We start from the raw sequence: 23,343 nt of genomic DNA, 5'->3' as shown, positions 1-23,343 counted from the left end.
GACTACATAGTTCCCATATTAAACTTACGGAATATTATGGCTGTCCATTTGATTTTATCACTATTAAATATCACCCTGGATCTGGGTCACTTGTGTCTGATATACAGCCAGGCTGCATCTAAAGACCATATAGCTAAACTGTGGTCTATCCTCAAGTTTAAGGCAGTTAGACAAAGGTTAGTGATTTGTTTTTGTTTCATTGTTAGATTTTTAGCACTTTTTCATCCGTAGTAGGCTAATACAAGTGTAGTGGAGTGCTTCTGTAAGGTTACTATGACTCTACAGATGACTCTTATATGGACGCATATTGTATAAATTGTGGAGAAAAAACAAAACAAAACAAAAAACACTCCCTCTAAACCAAATAAGGAGTAATGCAGACTCACAGAGCTCAAATTGTACACCACTGCATTAGCAACAAAGCGTTAATTCACTTAGCTCCATCTTTTACGCACAAACAGCTGTCTCATATTTATCAGGTGATGAGCACAAACCCATTAGACAATAAGCAAAACCTCTTTAAATAAATAGAAAACATGTTGAACTTGTCATTTCTTAGGGACTGTCTGTTAGGAAACTAACTAAAAAATACATCAAATATTTTTAAAATTAAATTAACTTTAACTTTAACTTAACCACAGTTGTACCCATGACACCATAAATGTGAATATATATTATGAAAATAATGTGTTTAAACCTAATAGACAAACAGTATTTTCAGTAATTTACCAAATTAGACTGACACGGTGTAACCCTGAAGTCGGTAAACTGACATATTTTCATCATTACCCTTAGCTTGTGTACGGTTTACTACATGTCATTACAAAAAAGTTTTTAAAAATTAGGCTACAAATAAACGCCATTAAGCGATTTAGCTTTTACACCTCTTGATCATTTGACATTTATTTAAAATTCCTCATTACTTGCCCATCAGTTCCGTAAGAAAAACTCTCACCTTGTTTGCGTTACTTAAATTTCAAATTATCCTGATGTGAGATGTGACGCAGCTCCGAGAGAAGTAAATAAAATAAAAAAAAATCCATTATGAAAGTGAGCGGACCTCACTGTCTGCGTCAAAGATTATAAGTGTCAACTTGAGCCTGAAATCACAGCAGCTCAAATTAATCAGCGTGTTAACCTCATCTCGTTGTCAGCGCTGAGGCCAATTTACGGTCACGGGATGGTAATTGATGAGATATGGCATTACCATAAGCAGCCCCACTGCCTGTAAACTTATAATTGGAGTTTCTGTAACAATGCAGGGGGGTTAAACAAAGGATTAATCATAATTAACAAAAGTATATTACTTTTCCCATATTAAACAGTTGGTTCCCACCTTTTCTATTAACATAAATTTGTTTGCAGTAATTTACTGAATTATTGAAAATACCAACCCAAGTCAAGACCCTGAAAAATTCATTTATTCTTCTGTGTGCTCTGAGATGTGTGTGTGTGTGTGTGTGTGTGTGTGTGTGTGTGTTTGTGTGTGTGTCAAACCCTATGTTTCTGTTATACCCAATTAGCTTGAATGAAATACCCTGAAGTTTTCCAACATGCAATAATAATACTAAAAAAAACAATTTTTACATTTTTTTCAAGCTTGTGCTATGCAGCAGCAGCTCAAAACAGGATCACACTGTGGTTACATTTACAGATTGATACAATGACCAGGTCACATTTTACTGAGTAGAAGGAAGTCTAAATACAACAAAAAAGGATATAGGTAATACCGGATTGTAATGAAGAATTTACTCTTTTCTTTAAATGGAATTTTTTTTATGTCAAGTCACAAATAATGTATTGAACATAAATGAGATAGGTTGTTATCAACAGTCAAACAGTATACATATGAATGTCAAACCCATTTATGTGTGGAACAAAACCTTTGCAGTCTGACATCTAAAAGGAAATATTTTTTCTTACACTGTTTTATGATGGTGTTGAGGTCATTGATTATTAGACCTATTTTTAACTTCCACTTTTCCCCCTTGCCTGGATGCAACAGTCGGTGAGATCTGACTGAATGTCTGAATGACTGACTGACTGATTGACTAACTGACTCAGTGGCTTACTGACTATCTGACTGACTGACTGACTATATGAATGACTGACTGTCTGACTGACTATATGAATGACTGACTGACTGACTATCTGTCTGAATGACTGTCTGAGTGACTATCTGAGTGACTGACTATCTGAATGACTGACCATCTGAATGACTGACTGTCTGACTGACTGAATATTTGAGTGAATGACTATCTGAATGACTGACCATCTGAATGACTGACTGTCTGACTGACTATTTGAGTGAATGACTGACTGTCTGACTAACTATCCGAATGAGTGAGTGACTGACTATATGAATGACTGACTGTCTATCTAAATAACTGATTGACTGACTATCTGTCCGAATGACTGACTGACTTACTAACTGTCTGAATAACTGTGACTGTCTGACTATCTGAGTGTTGAACTGACACTATTGGTCGGCCAAAGGTAACCCCTCCTTCTGTGATCCCTAAACCTAACCCGGTGGGTGTCATGTAGTAAAGTGGGTGTGTCCTGTAGATACTGTGTTTCTGCAGATAAACTTACTTTGGCTGAAAACATTTTGCACCAACAAGCATTGATGGCGATTAAGTTGTTGTAATTTTAGCTATAGGACTCGTAATATGTCACTTTATTAAAAAGGTTCTGTATGTAGGAATCAGAAATTAATTCTCATTAGTGACACGTGGCCGTTAAGCTTGTACGCTTGGACACATGCTCATGAGACTATTGCAGGTGATACATTAGTAATCATTAGCAATAAAAACATAATACAAGTAAATTGCTTCACAACTCTACAAATAAAACCTTGAAGTTTTAATATCTGGCAAGAAAGTAACCATCTTGATTCCTGTTTTGTAGTTAGTTTATCAAAATAACTCCTGGTTGAAAATTGGCGGTGACATTTTCGGCAATGTGAAGGGGCTGCTGGCCAGGTGAATGTCTTGTTTACATATACTGCACTTCAGTGTGAACAATCGACTGGTATTGGCAAACTATATTGTTCATACTGCAGTACATACTGACTGAGTATGTTGTAAACAGTACGTTTGTGTGATTTCAAAGAATAACAACACAAAGAAATCTCATAAGAGTTTTACAAATCGTCCCTCCAGATGATCCAATCTAGTACCAACCTTTGGTGTCAGTCAAAGCCTTGTGCACTTCCTTGTTGCCACTGTCATCACTTCCTGTATCCATTGGTTCCAAATTAACAGCCCTCCAGCTTTTCATACATGGTGCAGCCATACACTAGGTATTGGCATATATTTTTGATGCTCCACCCATCTATCCATCCAATCTGGCTGCAGCAGTGTCAGGCGACGGTGTGTTGTACTGGTAAATCTAGCTCTATACGCATGGCTCTGCCCACCAGATCCAGCCCTGTGCTGACTACTGTGTCCTGGGCTGCAGTAACAGATGTGAAATCACATTACCCAAACGCTGCAATTAGTCTCACTCGCTCGCGGGTTAATGAGTTTGTGGAAATGTGCGACCCATTCCTCATTAGGTAATTTCTCATGCACTGATGAGAGAGGGAGAGAGATGTGGGTATAGCAACTCACTGGAAATGGCACATAGTGTGCTCCTACACATATTGTAAGGCAGAATGCAGCATCCAGCTGAGGGCTTACACTGCAGCTGTCCAATTTTGGGAGGAAAACTTATCATCTTCTCATAATTCATGGAATAAGACTTCACACACATGATTTCCTTTTTGTCCGAGAATGCACAAAAATGTATATTACCTGTAAACCAAATTTTTTTAAAATCCATTGTTCTGTATTTGCATCCGAGTTCAATAACAGAGGGTTACTAAAGCCTGCTGGGGTTACATCAGTCTGTCTCATTATAAACTGGCTATGCCCGTTTCCTCGCTGTGAGTCCAGGAAGCCTGTGTGTGAATAGACAGCCCAGGGCAAAGCTCTGTCAGGACACAATGGATGACAACAAAAGAACTAATTAGCAATCAATTACCGACGTGTTTCTGTCCTGCACCTTTTATCTGGTTGTAGAGCATGTTACCACTCAACATGTCCTATTCACACACAAACACACACACACATACACCACCTGCTACCTGTGTATCTGTGTGTGTGTGTTCTGCCAATGTGTGGTTTTTGGTGAATCTGGATTATTGTAGGGATGTGTGTGGTAACCCAGTGATGCGTGGTGTGGTGCAGGAGAATGTAAGCTCTCTCCCGATGAGATAAAGGTGGAAAATCTTCAAATTAATCCAATTTATGCCTTCAGAGGAAGTTGCTTTTCACTGTGTCTGCGCCTTTGATTGTAAAAGATAGTTGTTCATTAGCCTCATCTGTGCCAATCAGTGTCCCTTTCTTCATAAACCATCCTTTGTTGTATCTCATTGCCTCTGTTCACTGCTGTGATTACTTGTAGTTGATCTAAGTTTACACTGAGGAGAAACATTTCTTGCATTAAAGGATTTTTTTAAACCTGCAACTCTACAAAAACCAACAAAGACAAAGTAGATTTAGTCTTGCCTAATTTGGGCATGTGGCTTGCTCATTTCAGCATCTCCCTCTTCACTGCGGTACCACACACACACACACACACACACACACACACACACACACACACACACACACACACACACACACACACACACACACACACACACACACACACACACAGTGACATCTGGGGGGAAAGTGTGCTGTGAGGAGCCTGCGAGTGCCTCTCATGATAACAACTCTGCATCTCAACAACCTGCATCCATCATCATCAACACTAACATCTGCTCTGAGCCTCAGCCTTAAATCTCTTTCTACCCCCTCCAACCCTTTACCTCTCTCCCCCTTTCTTCTTCCGTTTCATTTCTGTCCATCTTTTCTTCATGAGAGGCCAGCGTGTGACTGCCTCTTTTTTTTTTTTTTAAACCTTCAATCTGCTTTGACTCTCATCCAAACTCTCGTTTGAATTTGCAGCATATACGTAGACGTGTTTTGGTTTCAGCCATCTTTAAAATCAATATTTAATGATGATGTTATCAGTGCTTTTATGTGTAATTTAGCTGGTGTGTCAGTATGAATGAGACACTGTCAGCTTCATGGCATCAAGCATTTATTTTCTGTTAATGGGTGCTCCTGGTGGTATTACAAAACAAAACCCGGTGGACGTCTGATGGATTTGTCTGTTTGATTTCTCTTCATGCATGTATTCACAGCCATGCCTGCATGCATACAGTAAATGTCTACATATAATAAACACACAAAGTCTAGTTGATTGCTCGAAAGTATAAAACAAGGAATCTGCAAATAAATGTCTCGAATACGAGACTTTGATGTGACATTTCTTGCTTTATAATACCAGAGTGTGAATGCCTTGCTTCACATTGATTTGATCTTAAAACACAATCTACAGACCACATCACCTGATTTCTTACATTTTCCAAAGCCATGAAAGTTACTTCACCTCCTCAGCTCAGGGAGCCAACACTGTTGAGAGGCAATAATCATGATAGTTTTCTCAGTCATTTTTCTCCCAATAACAAGCCATTTTTAATCCAATTAGGAGTGCTAACGTGAGAGGCATAATACCACGGCCCCTGGGACAGATGAGAGAATATGCGGGACATTTATCTCGACAGTCAATATTGGATTTCTCACTAAGCAGCTGTGCCTGCTCTCTCTGACATTCTCCACCTCTGCACAGTGATCCGTCCTGATTAAACCAGCTTTTCTACTTTATCAACATTCATTACATGACCTGGTCATGCATGGCCACGGAAACCAGGAGCAGCAAAGTTACATACTTAACACTGGGGTTTTCCTACTGCTTTTTTTCATTGACCTTAACTGTTTAATGAAAGATGATATATCACATTGCTGTCTTTAGGATCTTTGTCCTTGTGCTGTTTTTGAAACCGTATGAGCAGATAGTGTTATGGTATTCCCCAAAAACTTTCCTACCTCAGACTAACAGCCAAGATATCGATTTTTTTTAATGTTGGACTTGAATTCAGGATGTTTAAATGAGTTTTTATTACAACATAGCTCTGTGCTTTGAATATCCAACAGTTGTTCTACTTCATTTACTGATTTGAGTCATCTCATTGTAATTAATTGTTAAGCATGGAAAAGTCATAATTCTACTCATATTTCTTGTTTTAATGAATTCACACAGCTCTGCAAAGAAAATATAATTTAGTGTGCAGTACTTCAGGATAAGACAGCAACAAGGCACTAGCAGTGGTTTGATGCCAAAAGTGGCTAAACATTGCCACCTTTTGGTAGCTGTCAGGGCTGTGCAAAACAATGTTTATTCATTCATGCATTTAAAAAAAAAATCTGGACAGATGGTCAATAGATTTTTATCTCATCTCTGTATCACTTAATGAAATATTTTAACTCTACACAGGGTTGTATAATTATAGTCCCATCAAAACAAAGCTGATAAAATACAGAAAATGCATGAAAAGGAGGGCTGCTGTTCTGTAGCTGATTGCAGTCGATACATTTATGCAGCGCACTGAATCATTGTCATTGAGTGCATTGATTATGTGGTCTAATCAATGTTTATTAGGCTGGATAAGACTGGCCAGACCACAGCAGAGGCTGGATGATGAAGGAACACATTTGGTAAGTGTCAAAGGCCCACCCACCTGCCCTGAGCAGACATGTTTCAGAGTTTGAGAGACTTCCTGCTGGAGCAACATACAGTTTGTGTGCTCAAATTGGATACAAGACTAATCAGAGGGACATTTAGCTGCCATATAGTTCAAATATAGGGCAAATTATGAGTTCAATGCAACATCTCGGATTTAAAAAAACCTCAGAATTTAGGGGTGACCATCAGGATTGGCATCATTTTTGGTCAAATAAGCTATGGTTGCCTTTAAACAGTAAGAAAACTTTGCATTAATCCTATCCTTGTCTTCCCCGAGACCTCTCACTGCTGATGCTTAGTTCATCTAATTGAATAGGCTCAACTTTTTAATCTTTTATCTCTTTCTTCTTCATGTCATCAACTCCAGTGATATATGACTGATGGGTCATCATGCACTGTATCCTGGGACCTGGGTTGTCATGAAAAGTTGATTACAGTGGGTACTACTGGCTGCCCTCCGTGACCTCCGTGACCTCAACCCACTAGCTTGAGGACTCACATTTTGAAGCCTTGAGTTTACATTTTAAAAATCGCCATCATGGTTGTTTGGAGCCAGAAGTGATGAGAGGTGAGTGCTTGGACTTAAGGGTGGACCTAACCCTAACATTGCTAGCTTGGTTAGCACAGTACAGAACTTATATTGATTGATTGTGCTTCTACTCTTACTCTTACAGTGTATGATTAACTGTGATAATGATAAGGATAATACTAATGCTAATGCTGAGTTTTGTTAGCGAAAAACGGACCTAAGGCCATTGAAAGGTACTTACCGGAAAAATTGAACATCCATTTTTTAGGTGACTATGATGTTACAAATAACTTTCATGAACCGAAAAGGAGGCTACAGCTACAACCTGGGGTTACGCCATGTTTACGTTACGTGTCCAACGTCACCACCATGGTAGTCACCACGCCCTGAAGCACATGCTGCTTTATCGTCAAATATAAGTTAAATGGGACCATGATTTACAAAATGAACATCATGGTGCACTGAAGAAGACTTGAAACTAACGATTAAGACCATCAACTCTGTAGGAAAGTGTTTACTGAGGTAATATATCAAGTGAGAAGTGGGGTCATTTTCTGATAGACTTCTATACAATCGGACTTCCTTTTGGAGTCAGTGGAGTCTCCCCCTGCTGGCCCTCTTGGCGCATGACTCCACTCTTCAGACCTGGACCTATCGGCTTGGTTGACCAACAGGTGCTTCTCAAAGCCATAGACGCTGACACTGACACACCTGGATCTGCTCTGCTGTTTATGTACCGGTAACTGGATATGGATCACTTCCTGCTAGTGAAACAATGATATCCAAAGCGTAATTGATAAGGCCACTGTCTAGAGACTTTATTAACACATAACAGAATAAAATGGCGTTCCATAAATATAGGAAGGGGTCATAAACCATTAACCCAACAGGTAACCTATATAAAGTATTCTGTATAAAGTATGTTTTGTTCTCACTGAAATCATCTGTAATCTCTTTAAATGATCCGTACATAACAAGGAAATAAGAACAAGTAACTCTTATGTGAATTGTTTACTTGAAAGAACAAGATGTCTTACTGGAGAGGATTTTTAATGTTGTCTCTTTGTAGTTTCAATTAATTTCACCTCTGTGTTGTGTTGTTTTTGCCACCAGGCTGAAATCAAGGTCACATTGCCCAAGGTTGAGTATACTTGGATCAACCTATTTCCTCACCATTGCTATCAAATACAATTGGATTGTACTTTTTCAGAGGCAATATTTTTACACCGTCAACCCTATAGTTCAATTTAAGGCCAACGCTCTGTGATTGTGACAATCTGTCTGATTATCTTTCCTTGGGAAAAGAGGTCCCTTGCTGCTTCAAAACAATTATTCCATAGTGCACTCTGTAATTATACTATTATGTAGAATTATTCTCATCATCTTCGTACACCATCAATTGTCATTCACAACATGTAAATGGGTTTATTGCTTTAAGAGGCCAAAAGTAACAGAAGGCTCTTCATGGGAAATTGTGTTTTTGGAATGTGCAATACCTTAATGTTATCAATATGATCAATGTATGTTTTGAACACTACTGTTTACAACTGTTTTCTTAACAGTTACCAGAACCAAGAGCTGTCTATCTACCTTTGTGGCTTTATGATTCATCCATAAAAGGTTCATTAGACATTATCCTGACTACAGAATGTAATGGGTAAGAGACTTTACTCAGTAAAAGCAAAGCAAACAAACGGGCCAGCATCAGATGGGAGTCACCAGACCTCCCCTGAAGACCTGCGCTGGAAGGTAATTAAAAGAAGAGTGTGTTATCCATCGCTCCTCATTAATGCACTTTGAATTAACCACTTCCAGGGGAGAGGAATGGGGAGGAGGGGACAAGGGAGAAAATCCACGCAGGCTTTAAAGTAATCTCTCTCTGTCAGGTCGGTCCAAACGGGGAGGGTCGGCTCATTACGGCCCCCGCGGGAGATGAATGGGTCAGTCAGACAGTAAGGAGAGCCGGGCTGGAACACTGCACTGACAGAGTGATCCACAAAAGCAGTGTGTGCACGTCTGTGTGTGCACGTCTGTGTGTGCACAAGGGAGTCAACACACAATGAACAACAAAGCAAAACACTTAACTACATGTGCTATCTTTGCCAGGGAGCAGGTGTGCAGAGGGAGGTTGCATGCTGGGATACAAGGCAGGGTTAAGCCACTAATATCTGAAGTCAACAATCATTGTGATTTGACTTTGACCACATGGAGGGGTGAATGTCGTATCAGGCCAGCTGAAGCAATCATCACAGGCACAGAGGGCACTGCAAAATCACACTCCTTAAAATCTCCTCAGCTGGTGGCATCTTTGAGAAAATGTGATGAGTAGAATTGGTTGTGTTTTTAAGAAAATGGAATGTATGATTTTTGTTTCTTACTTGCAGGTGTCTTGAAATTTGGACTGTAATTCATGCATGACTTGCGTTAGATTAGACCCTAAATAATCTAACCTGTTCCTATATTCGCCACCAGATGGCGCTGTAGCCTGAAGACAGTGAACTTTTGTGTTGAGGCCAACAAGACATAGAGGCAGCTGGCATTGCCACTTAGATTTATTTTAACTATGGGGACATTGAGCTTTTTTAATTATCTAATTTTGAATCATATCTGAATGTCATGTTACATTTTCACTAACATCAGTGCAGGGACATTTGCCAACATTTATATACCAAAATGCAATTCACTGATTAACAGCTTCCTGATTTATTATGTATGTATCTTATGTCACATATTAGTGGGATATTTTAATACGCTGTCATCTTCTCTTCTTGTACTTATTTGTTGATTTTTGTTGGTTATCGTTACAGTTTTTTGTCGCTTCTGTGTGACACATCTGCACAGATAGTTGATCTCCGGGCAAATATGTTAATTCATTCATTCAGAATTTTCACTCAAAGGGTTGGGGTGGTAATATGGAAAGAGGGGTTAGATATGACTATATTAGATTAGATTAGAAAGATGAACTCTGTGAATAGTCCAGCATAATGTGAATTGATATATGTGTTCATCATTTAGAGCAGTATAATGAGTCTGGGGGGTTAGTTATTCATTAAAATCTATCGATTCATTTAATAAATTGGATTTAAACGATTACAGTATGTATCACAGCACTACATTACACACATTGCAGCATTTTATGTGAAATCGCCAAGGGAAAATAAGCACTTGTAGCACATGGCAATGCAAGAAATACCCCACCATCACATACACACACACACATTATAACACACATACACACCTCCTCTGCTGTCATTCACATTAACAAAACATGCTTTAGCAGTGAGACCCTGGCTAATATGTTCAGACATCTCAACACAAGGACTTAGTAAAACAGGCAACTAATTGTTATCACTGACCACTGGCTTTTAAATGAAAGTAATACACCTTGAATAGGTCATCAACATTGTGAGGCAACATGTTATTCATTACGTTCATTATTGTGTTGTTTTCTTCTTGGTTTGTGGTCCTGTGTGTGGCGTGTGTGTAGCACAGACCTTTATCACCATGAGAAAATGTCAGCTGTGATTAGCTGTAGATAATTGAGGCCAGAGTTTCATACAGAGCCTCTCGTCTTCATTTCAGATGAATGAGAGAAAGTGTGAGCTGTTCTTTCATAAGCAAGTATGTACGCTGACATGATGATCATCATTTCTTACACTGCGTAGGCCTATGAGTTTGACCTTTAACTATGGCAGCATGGACACCCACAGTTAGTCTCATCTAAATGAATTTGCTATGTCACCACAAACCAAATTACATCACAGCTTCTCTCTTCCCACCACTCTTTTCATTTTTACTTTCACCCAGTGTTGTGACTTTCTCCCCTCAAGAGTACAGCTACGTTCCTCAGGCTGCCTGTTTGAGTCTCACCAGTAGAAATATTACCAGAGTGGAGCATCAGAGCATCAGTGTGAACACACGTAAGGGACCAGTTGACCAGTAGTCTCTGGCAAAGGTTTGGTACTTCACTGCAGTCACAGAACTCTTACTGTAGTACTTTGGAGTAAAAGAGGTAAAATGTTTCCCCTAAAATAATGAAAACACAAGCTCTTCACCAGCTCTTATCTATTTGTAGTTTCTGTTTTTTTTTTTTCAAGTGTAATTAATTACAGAATGCATTTGGCACACACAATATTAAGATACACAGTACTATATTTTAGTTATTTTTTACTTTGTTTTAGTTATTTATTTAACAGGGATAATGATCATTAATCAACCGTGGAAAAAATGAGTTAGAGTTAGACTAAAAAGCAAATTTTCATCCGTTGTTCCTGGCCAGGTGTTAAACAGACACATCATAAGTAATTACCACAGACTAAAAGCAGTACACATCCACCAATCAACAAATGTCACAACACAATATAGTGAATAGCAATAGATTTGAGGTAAATTAATGAGAAAAAAAGTTGAAGTTGCTGATTGCCTTTTGTTGCTACTGTGTTAATACCACTGTTCATGTTTTCAGAAGACATATCACATCTTCACAGGTTATCCCAGTATCAGTGCTATCAGATAACTTCCCCTGCCCTGTCAGTGTTTGGCCTAACTGAACCCACATCATTGACATGGAAAAGTCCTGGATTAACCAAAATATTTAACTCTTTTAGAAAACTCATTCATTCTGTGCCCTTGCTAGGGATCTCAACTTAGGTTTAAGCTTTTATTTTAGCATCTCCTTATATTCATCCATGGCTTTCTGTTCTCAGTCCAGGGGTTTATTTGACCTCCCCTTCTGACCTGCTCGACCTTTTCACTCTTTCTTTCACCTTCTGACTTGTTTTGTGCAAATCAAGGCTTCCTGCATTTTCATCTGCATGCCGTTTGGCTTATTTCTCTCTCCTTACCTTTCCCTGTCTGAATCGGTGTGAGAGTTATTTTTTTGTAAAGGTGACCCGCCGTTAAAAAATGGAGCTCAAAATATGTTGTACTAGACTAAACAAATTGCCTGCACAAAATAAACAGATGTCACATTTAAAAAATACTTACTAATTTAAAATGGTGATATTCTTGATGTGACTTGAGGTAGCAACATCTTCTTCATGGTACATCAGCCATAGATAATATATATATTTAAATAGCCTAGATAGCCTAATAACAGTGTAAAATAAAGTGTAGGCTAATTAGGTTACTACATTTAAAGCATGACATGTTACGTCAAGAATGAGGTCGGTTTACATTTTTATGTTTAATTTGATTTCTATTAGCCTAAATTACACGCAGTTGTTACATTTTACGCATGTGTTATTAGTTTTTACGCAGCCAGCCGTCCTAATACTGGTATGAATGACAGATTTTCACACATGATTAAAATCAGTGTTGTTCAGTGACCCTCTGATGTAGGCCTGCCTGCTGCTATAAAAGCTGCCACCTCACAGACAGCGCCGTTATTTCACCCTCTGCTTCAGGAAACACTTTATACCGAGAGACTCAGCATGTCGGTGGCTCCGCGCGCACAACTGTTCCTCTTTCTCATCTCCCTCTCATCCCGGATGGGGCTCAGTCGTTATATTGAGGTAAGATCCCATTTTTATGGTGTATGAGCAAGGCGAAATTACTGACCAGGTCACGTAGGTTAAACTGTTGTCTGTATAAAGTCAACGTGAGCAGAGCTGTAACCTGACATCTGTTTCCATCATGTTTTATTAAGGACAACGAAGCTTCAAACGGATTATATTCTCTACTTAGTTTGGACCAGAAAAGAGAATCAGAGGATTTTATTCTCCGCCGACCTCTCAGTAAGTGCAACACTAAACAATGACTTTATTCATTAGCTGATTATGCCTAACATTGTTTACCGACGTGGAAAATAAGTAGGCCTAAATAATTAAAAGTATGCCTAGTAATAAAATGAAAAGAGGTGTTTATTGCAGCACTAGTGTCCATGAAGATACTGCAAAACATTCTGCAATACTCTACACATCACTCAATCAGTTCATCAGTCCATGGTTACATGGGATCTTTATATCTGTACATACATACTGTCATCTCAAGAGTGCACACAGTAAAATGTTAGAACTTAAGAAAATCTAAATGATTAAGTCTGCTTTTATTGAAATTTTGCCACAATGTCCCAAGAATCACATCAGCTCAGCCAACACACTTGTGAGTTGTCAACACTGAAGATTTGCTGTGTTGGTCCATTAACCAGATCACCAGAGTTTTCTTGTGGTCAGAAATCTACTTCAAGTGTTTCATTAATGGTTTCTCTGTCAGGATGTCTGGACATGCTGGCCACTGAGGGCTACTTCACCTTTGTGGCATCTCGGCCACAGCTAGCCTGTGCTACTTTCATCATCGCTGAGCCTAATGAGGTCATCAGTCTGGAACTGTCTGACGTCACTATCGACTGCAGTGCTGGAGACTTCATCAAGGTTTGCTACCATCGCTAAAAAAACACTCAAACAAACCCTTTGAGACAAGCAGAACAGAAATTCAAGGCTTGTCCATTGAACCCCCAAATTCTATTTCATCTTATTTTTGATTAAAATGTTGCCAAACTGGGTTAAGGCAGCATTTAAGGGCCAAATACCACACTAGATCCATTGTGCATTGGTCATATCACTTAGAGCAAGTGTGGGAAGAGGAAGGCTTTGGTTCTGAGTCCAAGCCTTCAAGTTATATTGCAGTTATAGTTTATGTTGGGTAAAGTGGTGATAAGAATGGCATGAAGAGAAACCCAAGATACTGTAACTTTAAAGTATTGACTTGGTTTGGTGCCTGGATTAAAGCTGTATATAACCACAGTCCCTCTGAATGGGAGACACATGATCAACATGTTCAATAGACGCCTTTTATTTGTTTAAATATGATTAACTGAACATTTATAGAATGCAATTCTCACTGGATTATGGGTGCAATTAAATATGATTCACAACACAGCACTGTACACAGTGCAGTGGATATTACTGATGCCCCTGGAAAAAGACACCTAAACTATTTTTGTACTGTTGTAATATTTATACTTAAACCAAGCTTAAGAGAAAGCGTCATGATTTGTGCATGTTGCTAATCTGAATCTTCTGATGTAAAAGGTTATTTTTTTAGATTGCACGTGGGAAACCATATTAATCCATAATATGTTCACTACATATTGTGTATAAACAGAAAAGGTAATACGACTGAATGATTTACTTATCATCTTTTATGTTAGATTGACGTTTGTCTACACAAAACTGAAAGAACTGGTGACATCATAGTTACTTGCAACAAGTCCTTATTTATATCATTTGGAGATAGAGCTTATTGGAAATGATGACTCAATATTGTGTATATTAAGTAATTAGCATGGAGCACTAGAAAAAATAATCTGGATGGGTTCTTTTTTGGGTCTGTGTACTCTTGAACAGAGTATTTTATTATAAAAACCTGGTATAATTAATCCATGTTGTGTTTTCCTCTTGCAGATGTTTGACGGCTGGGTTCTGAAGGGAGAGAAGTTCCCCAGCGCTCAGGACCACCTGCTCCCTCTGCACGAGCGCTACACAGACTACTGCTCCTCCACAGCAACAGGAGCCACAAGCCGCTCCTCTCAGAACGTCGCCATGATCTTCTTCCATATTCACAGCCCTGACAGTGGCTTCACACTCGCTGTCAGAAAACTACACAACCCTTTCCGTGAGTGACTAATTCACGTCTTTGAAGTCAATTAAGGATCAACAAGTCTGAAAGCAAAATAAACTGAATCTGTGACTGAAAATCCATCAAAGAGAAAGACATTTTAAACAAGAAATCAAGGACCAAGCACTTGCATCTAAATCAGATTTATGTTTGTGTTTTAAAATGAGAGCCAGACTAGTGGTACTTTGCTTGTGTGCATGCATGTGTTCTCTTCCTGGATGTTTGCGCTTGGTCGAGCATTAATCAAGGCCGAGAGCGACGGGGAGTGATTGAATGAGAGGGATGCACCTGTTTTCCAGCTGCTTGACAAACATGGTGTTAACACTGTGTCAAGCAACATAACAATCACTGTCTGGCTGTGAGACAAAAAACACACAAAGAAAGAGCACTGACACAAGCGACTGAATGGATTGTCTATGGGTAAACATTATAAATCACAGGTCAGTGTGTGAGGTTTCATTCATACATTGACCACTAAATGCACCTGTCCACAATGCTACTTATTCCATCTGATTGCAGGTACTTGTTTAAGTAAGTATGCTATATAATAAAACTGGGCAAAACAGCATCCTTATATCTGTATTAGTATATATATGTGTATATAATACATTAATAGTAAACACCTGGTTTTGTAACTAAATTATAATGTTAGGTTTATTTAAGGTTGTAATTATTTTGATCAAATCTTGAATATGATTTCTTCTTTATTCCATCTGTTCCTTAGTAGAGGAAGCAACAAGTACCTACATACAATTTGAAAAATTATACACATATAAAAGTTAAAAGCTATTAATCTTAATCTCTTTTCAAATCTCGCACAATATTTAATATTCACACTGTTCTCGCTTTAGCTTTGATTGGCACGGCTCCTTCTCTGCTGAAATGCTGCTAAATGAACAACACGCCCGCAGGAGTAAACTGTTCCGATTCCTGTTGGTGCTTGTCTAGTCTACCATACTGTTATCAATTCAGATTTCATTACTTTCTTATCTTTGTCATCAGAACTGGAATTGGATTTCCATGCTCAGCCCTAATTGTGTCCCCTCCCCGCAGTCAACCTTGATTATGTCCAATTTGTTACATGAGGTATCAATAATGAGTTTCTCTGGTGATGGGGAACTGTTGATTTGAAACCTCTCCTTCTTGCTCTATGTGTGTGTGTGTGTGTGTATGTGTGTATGTGTAAAGCCTGCAACATCATGTCCCAGAGTCCAGAGGGCAGCTTCACCATGGTGATGCCACATGCACGAAGGAACTGCAGCTTCTCTATCATCTACCCTGTGGAGATTCAACTGACAGACCTCAGCCTGGGGCAGGCCAAAAGCAATGAGCTCAGCCAACAGGTGACACGCAGACAGACAACATCCTCCCTTTTGTCTGACTTCTCTTACTCTTACTTTCAACAGCCCGCAATGTACAGTGTAATGACTCCAGAGTTACAGTGTAACATTTTTTACTCATAGTGTACCAGTACCATACGTACCAAAACATATAGGTAGAGGGGAACAAAATCTGTAGTCATGGAATAAGGGGGTAACAATTTGGGATATTATGAAAACCTTACTATAGTTGTTTTTTAACTACTGAGGAACCTATTCTATTATTACAGCATATGTATGACCTATAATGAGCAGTAATCTGGAAGTTTGGGAATTATTTAGAGTGAATTTATTTATAGTTATTATTTAATCACTGGATTGGCCAACCTATAGTGTAGGCTACAGTATGACCATAAAACTGACAAAAATATTTCAAGGAAGATGGAGGGATGGCTTTTGCAGCACTTCAAAATGTGCCTTCATAATTTTAGGGTACTTAAAGGTGCAGGGTGTATAGTTTATTGACGTCTAGAGGAACAGATGTGGCAAAAATTGAACAGAATATTCATAAGTATGTTTTCATTATATACTGATCACCTGAAAATAAGAATCACTGTGATGGGCCCTTTATATCTACATATGGAGGGGGTCTTCTTTCTACCATACTGCACTGCAATGTTTCTACAGTGGCCTAGAACGGACACAACAAACACTGGCTCTAGAGAGGGCCTTTCACATTTTTTGTGAGTTTCATGACCACTGTAGGTACTCTTACACATTTAGAAGTGGAGAGTGAGGATTATTCAGTTTGTTGCCATCTGCAATCTCATCACTAGATGCCACTAAATCCTACACACTGTTCCTTCAAATAACTACAGGGTACATCTGTGTGTTAACTTTGGAACAAATGTCCAGGAGACAGTGTATTGACATGGATACTGTCAGCCTCTGAAGGCTGTCTCTGCTGTCTCTCACCTCACCAGCAAACTTCATTACTGGGCACTACGTTTATGGTCTGGTGTCTCCGCCTTCCATTGGTGGAACAAAAGTGTTGCCATTCAGATGACAATATAATGCGACAACTTGCCTATTAGGAGCAGGTGGGTTGGACAGGTGGATAGCTAGATAATTGTTAGTAAAAAGTAGAAAAGGTTGAAAAGAGTGAACTTAGCTGCAGGAGATAGCTGTTCACTTCCCACTTCCAACCACAAGTGTCATGTTTCCGATCAAGAGTCAGGACATTAAAGAAGGACATTATCTAATCTTTGTTTTGTTTTATTTTCCCCATTTTGACTGAACCCATATTGTATTTGCAATGCATGGATGTGGCAATAGTTAAATGAAAACACATTGGCAGTGAACTCCTAAAAGAAATTGTCATTGAACATAATCCAGGGTTATTGAGCGTCATCCAAAATCACTGCTCTATCTGGCAAATAGTTTTGAGTGTTTCTGGCTGATTAGACATCTTTACAAGTTGAAGTAGAATAGAGCTAATGGGGGGTTTGTTAACATCACCAAATAATCAGAAAGATGTATTTTGTATTGCCCTAGCAGGTCTATTAATTACACCTGACAAAAGAGATAATTAGGCAGAGTGATTGAAAACACCTGCTGTAAAAGATGTTTTTGAGTCTCTGGCGTTCTTAAATCTTGACAGCAGCTGTTACTGAAACAGTTGAAATTGTACTAAATTATTTGAGTTAAACATTTAAAATAAGCTAAATTACTGACAGTGACACATTCCCCCAAAAAGCATGAGAATAAAAAAACCGACAGCAACAAGAAAATTAAACCTACGTACAGACTACATTATCATTACTGCTACAATGTCTGCTATTACAATGACTACAACCAATAGTGATTACAGTAGTAGTTAAAAGTTGCACTCATACAAGTAAACATTGTTATTCTGAATAAGTGTCATCTTTACAAACTAGTAATATAACTAATGTTCAAACAAAGTTACAGAGATTATATTAAAAATGAATATAAAAAAATAATAAAATATGGACAAAGACTTTTAATTGTAAAGACACCCTGTATTTAGTCCAAGTTAGAGGACAGTCATGGTGTAAATCATGTTGATGAAAGACCGAACAAAACTAAATGACTCCTGATGCTGTTGGCAGTTGGTCTGACACTGGCTGCCAGACTGCTGACATTATGATAAACTGTACGGATTGCATTAACTGGGCCTAATAAAACAACCTGATAATTCTCCACAAATGTTGAGGAAAGTTGTAAGATATTCAAAGTCACAGAGTCACAATTTCAGGGATGATTTGAATGAAGAACTTTCAGGGGAAATACAGCTACATGTAAACATATTTCATTATAAAAGTACATGATGAGACAGGGAACACAGAAAGCTTGACCTGACCTGTATTTGAGACAATCCCACAAACACTGTCCTGTTGTGGTAATTATTCACATGCGCACCAAATTCCCGACTGAAAATAGTCCCCAACAAATTCAATATCTACTCCTGTTTTTGTTTTACTAAAAGTTACAGTGCTGTTTTAGGAAATTTGCTAAGCCTTTTTAGATGAAGATATATCTGTGACCTACTTTTTAAGATTTATGTCTTAAAGGGTAATTGCACACAATCTCATGATCTTGCTTGTACTGCCAACAACGCACTTTTCAGCAACAAGCAAGTTCAAGGTGCTTTTCATAAAAAGCATTGAGTGAAACACAGAATAAAAGGACACTTACATACAATTAAAAAAAGCCATTAAAAAGTCAAGAGAATAGAAAACAAAGAATAAGGGACAACAATAGATGTTAGAGTGCAGTGTAAGAAATTCACAATTATTTGAATTAATCAAAGGCAGCAGAAAACAAAGTCTTTAAAAGAACTGAGAGTTGCTGCAGTTTTCTGGAAGTTTGTTCCGGATACGTGGAGCATCAAAACTGAACACTGCTTCTCCTAGTTAAGTTTTGTATTTGGAAACAGAAGGCAAACCTGTCCCAGATGACCTGAGAGATCTGGATGGTTTATAATATAGCAGCAGATCAGAAATGTATTTTGACCCTAAACCATTCAGTGCTTAAACCAACAGTAGTATTTTAAAATCAATTATTTGACATACAGGAAGCCTTTGTAAAGATCTAAGAACTGGAGAGATCTGATCCAGGTTCATGGTCTTAGTGAGGACTTGAGCATCAGCTTTCTGATTCAGCTGGAGCTGTTTGATCAACCTGTAAAGACACCTTTACAGTAGTCAAGTCTACTGAAGATAAGTGCATGGACAGGTTTTTCCAAATCCTGCTGAGACATAAGTCCTTTAGTCCTTGATATGATCTTTAGTGATAGTAATCTGACTTTGCAATTGTCTTAATGTGGCTGTTGAAATGTAGGTCTGAATCAATGACTACCCCAAGATTTCTGGCTTGGTTTGTGATTGTTAGCATTATCGACTGAAGCTGAGTGCTGACTTTTAATTGTTCTTCCTTGGCTCCAAAGACAATTACCTTAGTTTTGTCTTTCTTTAATTGAGGAGAATTTTGGCAGATCCAATCATTGATTTGTTCATTGAATGCATTGAACCATAGTCCCCTGGTAAAATGATTATGTACATCTGTGTGTCATCGACATAATTATGGAAACATATTTTGTTGTTTTCTATAATCTGAGCATGCATGTAGAGGTTGAACAGAACTCTGCATGTCATTTTTGTCCTTTAGACACCAAGTAGTCCCTGTCCTTTGTAGGGTTCAAAGCAAATTAGTACTGTGCCAGAAAGTATCTCCCTGTTTTCTAGTCTGTCTAGTAATGTGTTGTGATCAACTCTATCAAATGCAATGTTGAGATATAGTAATACTACGACTGAAATTTTGTCCTTGTCTGTGTTTAAGTGGCAGTCATTGAAGACCTTAATGAGAGTGGAACAGTCTCTTTGCTGTGACGTGGTCAAAGTCTTGACTGAAAGAAACAGTTGTTAAGTGCAAAGAAGTTGTTCAATTTCAATATACTTTCAATATTCAATGTATACTGAGTGCCACTGACATGGAAGAGAAGTACAGAATATTGAGAGACAGGCTATCACATTTATGAAAAAGAGGTATGGTGTGCTCAACAACTGTCTTTGTCATATAAAAAACGCAGGTGCTCTTCAACAAAAGGGTAATCACATGGAAGGAAAAACAAACCTCAGGTACTCATGCGTGGAGCAGGAAGAAAAACACTAGGATTAAGTTAAAAAGCCCTTATTTATATATAAAAGCTTTTTAACTTAATCCTAGTGTTTGTCTACCTGCTTCACTCAGATGTGTAATTACCTGTAGATTAACTAGGATTAAGTTAAAAAGCCTTTATTCATATGCAAAGGCTACACACGAGTGCCTGAAGTGTGTTTGCCATCTAATCACATTATTTGTTTTTCATGTTGACAGTAAAAAATGAATGAATGATATAAATCTAATTACGCCAGCCTTATCCTTAAAAGGTATCCTGTGCTGTTTTCTTGCAAACTAACACTGTATTTCTGATGAATGAATTTCTGAACAAAATGCATTGTTTTTATGCTTGAAGCTGAACAAACATGTTGAATGCATTTCAATAATTCATTTAAAAATAATATTTTGTTATATTGTGTCATATTGTGTTGTTGCATTGCTGTTATGTTTTAAATTGTATGAATTACATAGTTGCATTCACAGCCCACTGTAGACAGCCGTGCCAGTACAGCATTTGATATTGACAAAAAGAGGACGTGCTCATAAAACATTGCACCGTAGCAACAATTAGTGGTCTAAATTTTCGACTTGATACTTTCACTCTGTCAAAAAGTTACCCATCACTTCATCTGTGCCATAGCATCACATTGTTTCACTGTGTGTTTTTTACAGAGGCAGTTATGGTCGGGCTGTTCGGGTTCAGGTGATTATGTGGAGCTGCTGGGAGGGAACGGGGTGGACACGTCTAAGATGTTCCCTGTAGCTGATCTCTGTTTCTCTCTCAGTGGGCTTGGTGAGTCTCAGTTTACTTCCAGTGTTTGTGATGTTCAGTGTAAAAACAGTTTTTTTTACTTGACTTTTCCATACTATTTACAAAAATAATGGCACATCCAACACTATAGGATATTATTAATGTTATCATGCCAGAGGTGGCAATGCACCACCTCAAGTGATTTCATGTGATGTCACGGGGAAGCAGATGTTAACAAAACAGAGACTGAAAAGTTGCAACAACTTTCTTTGTAAAGCTCTTCTCTTTGTCCGTACAGTTATGATATATCTTGGAAGACACATTATATAGGCAGTCGTGTTCTTGCCACACATTGTCAAGCTTTTTATTCATATCAGCTGTCCAAAATGTCACATACATTGGCATATTAAAAATATTCGGGCACCCCAGATGAATCTGCAAGCAGTGTAAAGTATCTATTTTTCTTTTTGCTACTCCATGTGGTTCTTCAGCCCAGATGAAGATTGGTTGTGATAATTCGGTGGTGAGGCTGGTTTCCAGTGGGAACTACATCAACCGTGTTTCCTTCCAGTACCGACTACTGGAAGGCAACGAGCTCCCCAAGACCCGAGAGAACAGTCTGGATAACTTCTGCACTGTGGAATAAGAATCATACACCACACACACATACATACGCACGCACTCATTCCACGCACACACAAACACACTCACAAAACCATCCATGAAAATGTCCCTTTTGACTAATGCCGTCAATAAATATTTTGTATTGTTTTTGCCATATAGTCATTTACGTTAGCTTTGATCATAGCGTATTTATTTGAAGAATTATTTTATATTTATATTCTCAAATTTACGGATGATGGTCGGGTGTCATTGTTTTTCTTTTCATTCATTTGTTATGAAATTCTGTGAAATGTTTCTTGGCCAGGGCATTTGTTTCCTGTGTTGTCAGTTTCGATATTCTTTGGGAGGTTTTTACATCCCTGCTGTACCTTCTGTTTATAATGCCTTGACAATTTAAAAAATAAATATGACTTGCATGATGAAGCAGATTTTTAATGTTTTGCTTTTGTGAGTCAGTCTGTTTTTTTATGAGCCTTTTTCCATTCTTCATGATAGAGCCACATGTTCTTTTTGAGTTTGTTCTTGAAGGCTTCTGCGAGATCCATCCACTTATTTTGTGTTGTACTTTACAATGGTTGTAAGGCAGATGATTTATATTTTCACAAATATATGTCACATTCACCTTTGAGAGAATGGAGACTTTCAAGATGGCAAGGAGATTCAAAGTTTGCTTTTCTTTAAACTACATTTCATTAATGATGCGTGGTTATGAGAAGTACTACATAGTCTGGTAAAATCTATAACATCAAATGAGGAGGAGTTTGTAGCAGCAGATGCTAAAATAATTTGCTTCTACAGAAGAAAAAAAAGCAATATAAATGAAAGAGTTAACTCTAAATGTAAAACACAGTCCCCAGTTTTGAATATAGAAATGTGAATATTAATGCATGGACAAAAATCCACACATACACATTAAATCAAAGCTTTATTAGGCAACAGTCTAATTATACATACAATACTTGCAGTGTAGCCAGAGAAGACACCACTGATATGAAAAATGATAATGTGTGTATGTGTATCGCACTGTATTAAAATATGTCCTTGGCAATCAGTATTGCACGGTGACTCATGTATTTCTCTTATTTCTAGTAATCCAATCTGTTCCAGAGAAAAACTCTGAAATAGCATTTATAGTGGTTCATTACTTAAAATCATGAATAAAAAGGCTTATACTAAAAAAAACATACCATACGGTTCTAAAACTGTGAGTATACAGGTTTGTTTGTGACCCCTCTCCATCACTTTACTGTTTAGCCTTAATCTCTTACATACCGTACAGCTGTGGATCCTCAGTCTGAATAAATGTGCAGTTCTTAATGGGATTATCCCACAAGCCTCAGTGCTCTTATACCCCTTGACATCCTTTTAACAGGCTCGCTTTTGATCTTCTCCTTACATGGAATTAATCTCAAACCTGCTCAACCGTGATGATTCAATTAACCAGCGGATGTCTTTTTTCGCTCGATGTGTTGCAATTTTCAGTCTTCATTAGAGAATGAAATGCACTTTGGATGCCATCGTAGGGGGATAAAGTCTGATTATTTGTTTCTAGCACTGGACACAGGCGGTCTTGAATACTCTGTAATGTATTTATAGTGGCCTGAGGTGGTGGACTGTAAATGAGTTTGTCACTTGTCAGGGCC

The 23,343-nt window shown here is 38.2% G+C and overlaps 1 protein-coding gene across 1 annotated transcript; it reads left to right on the top strand.

Annotated features, from left to right (window-relative positions):
* Positions 1 to 12,639: 12,639 nt before the first annotated feature.
* LOC128365025 (corticotropin-releasing factor-binding protein-like) lies at positions 12,640 to 21,722 on the top strand. The gene is made up of 7 exons (XM_053325641.1): positions 12,640 to 12,720; positions 12,855 to 12,942; positions 13,421 to 13,578; positions 14,611 to 14,821; positions 16,013 to 16,167; positions 20,998 to 21,118; positions 21,568 to 21,722. The coding sequence occupies exons 1-7, from the start codon at positions 12,640 to 12,642 to the stop codon at positions 21,720 to 21,722; spliced, it is 969 nt and encodes a 322-aa protein (XP_053181616.1).
* The last annotated feature ends 1,621 nt before the right edge of the window (positions 21,723 to 23,343 follow it).

This window comes from Scomber japonicus, chromosome 9, assembly GCF_027409825.1.
Source record: "Scomber japonicus isolate fScoJap1 chromosome 9, fScoJap1.pri, whole genome shotgun sequence".
NCBI lineage: Eukaryota > Metazoa > Chordata > Actinopteri > Scombriformes > Scombridae > Scomber > Scomber japonicus.
The sequence above is the reverse complement of the archived record's forward strand: the minus strand, read 5'-3'. Positions and strand labels throughout refer to the sequence as shown.

What these genes read in the sequence shown, in the direction of transcription:
- LOC128365025 (XM_053325641.1), top strand. Translation starts at nt 12,640, where the DNA reads ATGTCGGTGGCTCCGCGCGCACAACTGTTCCTCTTTCTCATCTCCCTC. An exon ending in GTGCTGGAGACTTCATCAAG is followed by an intron (nt 13,579 to 14,610) that starts GTTTGCTACCAT and finishes TTCCTCTTGCAG; the next exon opens with ATGTTTGACGGCTGGGTTCT. An exon ending in TTTCTCTCTCAGTGGGCTTG is followed by an intron (nt 21,119 to 21,567) that starts GTGAGTCTCAGT and finishes GTGGTTCTTCAG; the next exon opens with CCCAGATGAAGATTGGTTGT.